Source organism: Phoca vitulina, unplaced genomic scaffold (genome assembly GCF_004348235.1).
Source record: "Phoca vitulina isolate PV1807 unplaced genomic scaffold, GSC_HSeal_1.0 scaffold45, whole genome shotgun sequence".
NCBI classification, from domain to species: Eukaryota; Metazoa; Chordata; class Mammalia; order Carnivora; family Phocidae; genus Phoca; species Phoca vitulina.
In genome coordinates this window covers 9,854,989-9,861,185 of record NW_022589748.1, presented here as the reverse complement: position 1 = coordinate 9,861,185, position 6,197 = coordinate 9,854,989, and the positions used below count along the sequence as shown (strand labels likewise).

At 56.3% G+C, this 6,197-nt stretch overlaps 1 protein-coding gene across 1 annotated transcript; it reads left to right on the top strand.

The window, feature by feature from the left end:
- The first annotated feature begins 941 nt into the window (after positions 1–941).
- Positions 942–6,094, top strand: ORAI3 (ORAI calcium release-activated calcium modulator 3). Its single transcript, XM_032431191.1, has 2 exons — positions 942–1,376; positions 4,554–6,094. The coding sequence occupies exons 1-2, from the start codon at positions 1,149–1,151 to the stop codon at positions 5,214–5,216; spliced, it is 891 nt and encodes a 296-aa protein (XP_032287082.1). The 5' UTR covers positions 942–1,148; the 3' UTR covers positions 5,217–6,094.
- The last annotated feature ends 103 nt before the right edge of the window (positions 6,095–6,197 follow it).

Sequence of the window (6,197 nt, the reverse complement as noted above, 5' to 3'; positions counted from 1 at the left end):
TTTGCCCAGGGAACTGCCACTCCTGGTTGCCATGGAAATAGCAGCCAATGGACACCTCCCGAAGCCAGTGCTAAGGCTGGAAATGGCCCCTCTTAGTTGCCATGGGAACTTAGTAACAGACTCTTGACCCTCCCCCACCCTCCTGGGGTGGGGGCGGGGCTTGGGGAGCCAGGGGGAGGAGTTGGGGCCAGGTCCCGCCCCTCAGCCCAGGCCCCACCCCGGGGGAGCCGGGTTGTACCATGTAGGGGAGGGGGGATCTATCCACATACCTCAGGTAACAGGGAGGTGCGAGGGTGGGGGGAGGGACTGGGCGGACCAAAGGCCGGAGGGGAGGGGGTTCTGGGTATCGCGAAAGGCTTGAGGATGGGGCCGCTTGGGGGAGGGGGAGGAGGCAGCCCGGCGGGGGCAAGTGGGGGTACCAGCCGGGCTGGGCCCCTGGGCCCCAGGTCTGTACAATACGGTTTGCTATAAAACTCAAAATCTTCCAGCCAGGGCCGCCGCGTTCGTGTGTCTCTCACCGGCGTTGGGGTGGGGGGGAAGAGCTGGGACGACCGGAGTGCTCATCCTTTGGGCCTCCCGGATGGATCTGGGGGTCCTTAGGACCTCCCAGCTTCTCGGAACTGAGGATGCCGGACACCCTGCGGTGCCTACAGGTGGATGGGTTCACCTTCCCCCAGCTCACTACTTACGGGGAGGGGTTTGGAGGTCTGGGCATCTAGGGGGTGTCCAAGTGTGCCGAGTTGTCCAGGGCCCGGGAACTCCCAGTCCTAGGCTGGGGTCCGGGCGCCTGGGTGATAGTGAAGTGGCCTGGGGTCGCGAGGTCCCTCGGGATCTCTGCCGACGGTCTTTCGTTCCCCGCCCCAACCCCCGCCCGAGCTCCACCCCATCCTGTGGCCGTTCGTGCTCCGCCCCCGCCCCAGTTCCGGTTTCGGCCTCTGCTATCCGGCTTCGGCCCCTGGGGCTCCTCGCAGACGCCTGCTTTCCCTGCTCCACACGGGCACCTCTTCCCGGGCGCCCGCCGCCGGCATCCCCGCTCGCCCCGCCCGGGGATGGGGCCTTCCACCGGCCTGGGCCGGCCCTCGTGGGGCCCCCGGGGCGACTCGGCGCCCCCGTGACCACCCAGCCCGCCTAGTGCTGCGGCCCCCAGGATGAAGGGCGGCGAGGGGGACGCGGGCGAACAGGCCCCGCTGAACCCGGAGGCCGAGAGCCCCGCGGGCTCGGCCACGTACCGAGAGTTCGTGCACCGCGGCTACTTGGACCTCATGGGGGCCAGTCAGCACTCGCTGCGGGCCCTCAGCTGGCGCCGCCTCTACCTCAGCCGGGCCAAGCTCAAAGCCTCCAGCCGCACGTCTGCCCTGCTCTCGGGCTTCGCCATGGTGAGGGGAGGGAAGGGGCGCACAGGGTGGGGGTGAGGCACATGGGGCAGGGGGTCGCGGGCCAAGGAAACGGGTACCCAAGGGAGATGGGACAGAGGAAAGGGAAAGCAAGGGTTTTTAAGAGGTAAAGGGGTACAAACAAGGTCCCAAGGGACTACTCGAGTCCCGTTTTACGGGTATGCGTGCGTGTGTGTGTGTGCGTGTGTGTAAACAGACCCCTAGCATATACTGGGCCATAGGGAGTATAAACAAGCCCCCAAGGTGTCATGAGGGGAGACAAATCACCAAGGGGGATAGATATGCGAGGGTGGGGCAGAGAGGTCCAGAAGGAGCGTGGTCCCAGACAGAAGTCATTACCAAGTTCACCGGAGAGATTCAAAGGCAAATCAGAGCTGGGCGGGGGCCCTGTAAACAGGACTGGGAGAGTCAAAGAAAATAAACTGGATGCAGTAGTCCCCCAATTGAAGGCGGCCCCATCCCCAGGAGGATGGCCAGTCCCTAGCAGGCACAAAGAGGGCTTGGTGTAACCCAGGACAGCTTTGAGCAGAGAGGATGCCCCTGAGGAAGCTGCTGGGGAAAGAAGGTGATTAGGAAGCTGATATGTGATTCCTGATCTGATAAACTGCAGGTGTGGGAGGATGATATCAGCTAACGGTCCCGAGGAGGCCTCATAGGAAATGGGACTGAAGGAGTCCCAAGGTTAGGAGGAGTCAGCAGACACAAACCCTGCCTCCTCTGGGCCTGTGGCCAGCTGTGTGACCCTGGACAGGCATCCAACCCCTCGAGGGCCAGTGGGAAACTGTGAGATCATAGAGGCTGTGCCCTCTGTAGCCTGCAAATAGCTGCCCCAGAATGAGCTGATTCTTGCCAAACTCTAGATCCCAGTGTGTCAGAGCAAGACACTCATCAGAGGTGGCTCAGACTACCTGTTTATTGGGCAGGCATAGAAACCAAGGCCCAGAATGGGGCAGTGCCTCTGCCAAGAGTGCTCAGCAGATGAAAGCTGCAGAATGATCTAGGACCCTGGATCACTGAACTGTTGTTAGTCCAGAGTTTCTCCACCATCATGATGGGAAGGAGAAAGCAAGCTGGAGGGGGGGTCTTCATAGGAACCTATGGAGATGGGGATGGAGGAATCACAGCACTAGGTGATTTGCGTTAGTCTCTGCCCTGCTCTTTACCAGAGCCTCTGTATTTGAATGATGAGAGGAAAAGTCTATCCCTAGGCGTCATCCAGGGTCTATGGTTTTCTCTTTGGGGGCCCAGTATCCATAGGCCAGCCCACTTCCTGATGTGGGGTCAGCTAGGGACAGGGAAGTGACTCCCTTTCACCTGTATAGACTGCAGAGGGAAGGAAGCGACTTCATGGACCTGGCTGAGGGAGGTCCCCCACCCCCATCCATCCCATGGTCCAGCCTGTTCCCAAGGGGACAATCCAGCCTGCTGCTGGACTTGCACGTTGCCGGGGTGACAGCTTAAACGCCAGGACCTTCTCTGCAGGATCAAAAGGCCAGATGAGTGGGTTCTGGGGGCAGGACTGCCCCAGTCCTGCCAGGGGAGAGCAAGGCTGGGTCAGGCTCTGGGAGAAACCAGGCCTAGGCCTGGCCCAGATCTCTGTCTGTGGAAACTGCTAACACTCGCCATGGCCCAGTTTCCCAAAATACTTAGCTTTGTCTTCCTAACCACCACCCTCCAGACTGTACCTTCTTCCTTCCCCCAGCCCCAGAGCAATCTAATGGGTCCTGCTAGAACCAGGCATGGGGAAAGATCCAGATTCTGGTATTTGGGTACCCTGGGTTAGAATCACATTATACAAATTGTATTGCCCTGTCATGCAGTACCAGGTAATGTGTATCCCATGTCATGCAGTACCAGCTTTTATGTGTATCACATTTATTATTCTGTGAAGTAGGTACCACTACTATGACCATTTTACAGATGAGAAAACAAATCAGAGATGTTAAGACACCTGCCCAGGATCCCATAGCAAGTAAGTGACAGAATTTGAACTTAGGTAGTCTGGCTCTGGAATCCAAATTTATACAACTCTAGAATAGGATCATCAACGCAAATGATTGCAAAGGATAGGCAGGTATTATGGACTGAGTGGGGATGGCTATCAGGAGACCCCATGACCTGTCCAAAGGGAGCAGTCATGACTCAACTGTAGCTGATAGTTGACATGTAGGAATGTGGGTCTGGTGTAACCAGATCTTCCAAATTTTCAAGGGGATCTAGAAATAGGGATATTTATAGGAAATCTCTTGAGTTTTAAAAGTGCAACCTAGTTCCTTAAAAAACACGCTGTATGAGCCAAGCAAAACATGTGTGCAAAGTTGGCCTGGGTTCATGGTATACCAGTTTGCAAACCCTGGCCTTGGACTTCATTCAGTGTTCTTAAGAGCCTTGCTCTCCCCTAACACTAATAATAACACTAGTATTAAGAACAGTTAATAACCGTAATAATAACAACAAACACCTAGCACTTACTGTGTGCCTTATACTATTCTTGGTGCTTGGTGTACATTATCTCATTTAATTTTCACAACAACCCTGTAAGGTAAGTAGGTATCATTATCAATCCCCACTTTCCAGATGAGGAAATTGAGGCATAGAACTAAATCACTTGCTCAAGATTCCGCAGCTTGTAGAGCTGAGAGTAAACCCAGGCGGCCCAGCTCCAGAATCTGCTTTAAAAAAAGATTTTATTTATTAGAGACAGAGAGAGAGAGTGTGTGTGTGTGTGTGTGTGTGCGCGCACGTGCGTGCAGAGGGAGAGGGAGAAGCAGACCCCTGCTGAGCAGGGAGCCTGATGTGGGGCTCAATCCCAGGACCCTGGGATCATGCCCTGAGCCAAAGGCAGCCACTTAACCGACTGAGGCACCCAGCCACCCCCAGAACCTGCTTTTTTAACCCCCCTAACAAGGTAAGATTTTCAGAAATGTGTCATCTAATGTGTCAGCCCTCTCGATAGCCAGGTGCAGAAACCAAGCCAGAACAGCACAGAGCCTTACCAAGGTGGCCGGTTCATTCACTCAACAGAGACTAAGCACCTTCTTCCTGCCGGGCACCGTTCTAGGCCCCAGGGATGCCCTGGTGATGTACACCAACGGGCAAAACAACCCTCTCCTGCCAAAGAGGTGGTGGGCACTCAATCCGTCTCCTCTGTCCCCATAGGTGGCCATGGTGGAGGTGCAGCTGGAGAGCGACCATGAATACCCGCCAGGCCTGCTGGTGGCCTTTAGTGCCTGCACCACCGTGCTGGTAGCCGTGCACCTCTTTGCACTCATGGTCTCCACGTGTCTGCTGCCCCACATAGAAGCCGTTAGCAACATCCACAACCTCAACTCTGTCCACCAGTCGCCACACCAGCGACTCCACCGCTACGTGGAGCTGGCCTGGGGCTTCTCCACTGCCTTGGGCACCTTCCTCTTCCTCGCTGAAGTTGTCCTGGTTGGCTGGGTCAAGTTTGTGCCCATTGGGACGCCCTTGGGCACACCAGCCCCCGTGGTACCTGCCTCCCAGGTGCCTGGGACTCTGTTACCACTGACCACCTCCCTTCGTCCGGCTTCCAAGGCATCCTCTACTTCTGTAGCTCCATCACGGGCCGAGCCATCTGAGGCCTGCCCACCCCGGCGAGGGTGTGTTGCTGGAGGAGGGGCCCATGGGCCAGGCTGGCAAGCAGCCATGGCCTCCACGGCAATCATGGTACCCGTGGGGCTTGTGTTCGTGGCCTTTGCCCTGCATTTCTACCGCTCCTTGGTGGCACACAAGACTGACCGCCACAAGCAGGAGCTGGAAGAGCTGAGTCGCCTGCAGGGGGAGCTGCAGGCTGTGTGAGGCCCACGTGCGCTACCGCTGTAAACACTGCCGCCCTCCGGTCTGCAAGAGGACCCCGGTCCGCAGACCCCATTCCCTGCCCCTGCCTGGAGCCGCTTCTTGTGGCCACTCTCAGGCAGAGACCAGATTCCTGCCTTCAGGGTCCTTTGGGCTGGGCCTTGGGGCAGCTTCCACATTCCCAGGGATTCTCCCTGTCAGTCTATCCCAGTCTGTCTACTCTACATCTGGGCTGGGAGGAGCAAGCGAGGAAGTAGCAGGTCTTCAGTCCAAGGATCATGGTAGGTAGAGGGGAGGCAGGGAGATCCTGGTCAGACCTTTGGTGCTGACCCTTAGCCACTTACCCCTGTACAGGATGTGGAGGTCAGAAGGTTACACACCCAGCCAGCTGCCTCAGAAGGCAGTCAACCCTTGCTTTATTTCTGTAGAATCTACTTTGTGGTTGGCATTTGGGGGAAGCTTTCCCCCATCTCCAGATTTTGATGGGTTCCACATTCTTGCTTTAGTTGCCGTAGAGAAGGATTTGTGTGGTTCTACCACAGACATAGGTCCAGCCTTACCTAGGAGGAGCCTCCCTATTTTTGGAGGTTCAAGTGCCTGCCCCACTGCCCTACACCCACTTAAGCTTCTATGTCTGGTTCCCACTCTCCTAGGCCAGGGCTGGAGATCTTTGGAGACTGAGGGCCCATGTGCCCAACCTGACTCCCTAGAAAGGGTCTTGGGGTGAGAAGGTTTTAAGGGAGAAGGTCCAGTCACTAGCCCTTGGAATACAGAGCTATTCTGACACTGAGTTTTTGATGCACCTTGTTTTGTATAATAAAATGTGTTTCACAGATGTCTCTGTGGCTTTGAATGGGGTGAAGGAGAGGGCTCCTTGGGATCAGGTGACTTTCTCTCTTTTTTTTTTTTAGAGTTTATTTATTTGAGAGAGAGAGTGTGAGCAGAAAGGGAGAAGGAGACTCCCCACTGAGCAGGGAAGCCAAC

Bases quoted from the DNA above. Each gene is read 5' to 3' on its own strand.
- ORAI3 (XM_032431191.1), top strand. From the start codon at position 1,149: ATGAAGGGCGGCGAGGGGGACGCGGGCGAACAGGCCCCGCTGAACCCG. The intron at 1,377-4,553 runs GTGAGGGGAGGG...CTGTCCCCATAG, and splicing joins TGCTCTCGGGCTTCGCCATG to GTGGCCATGGTGGAGGTGCA.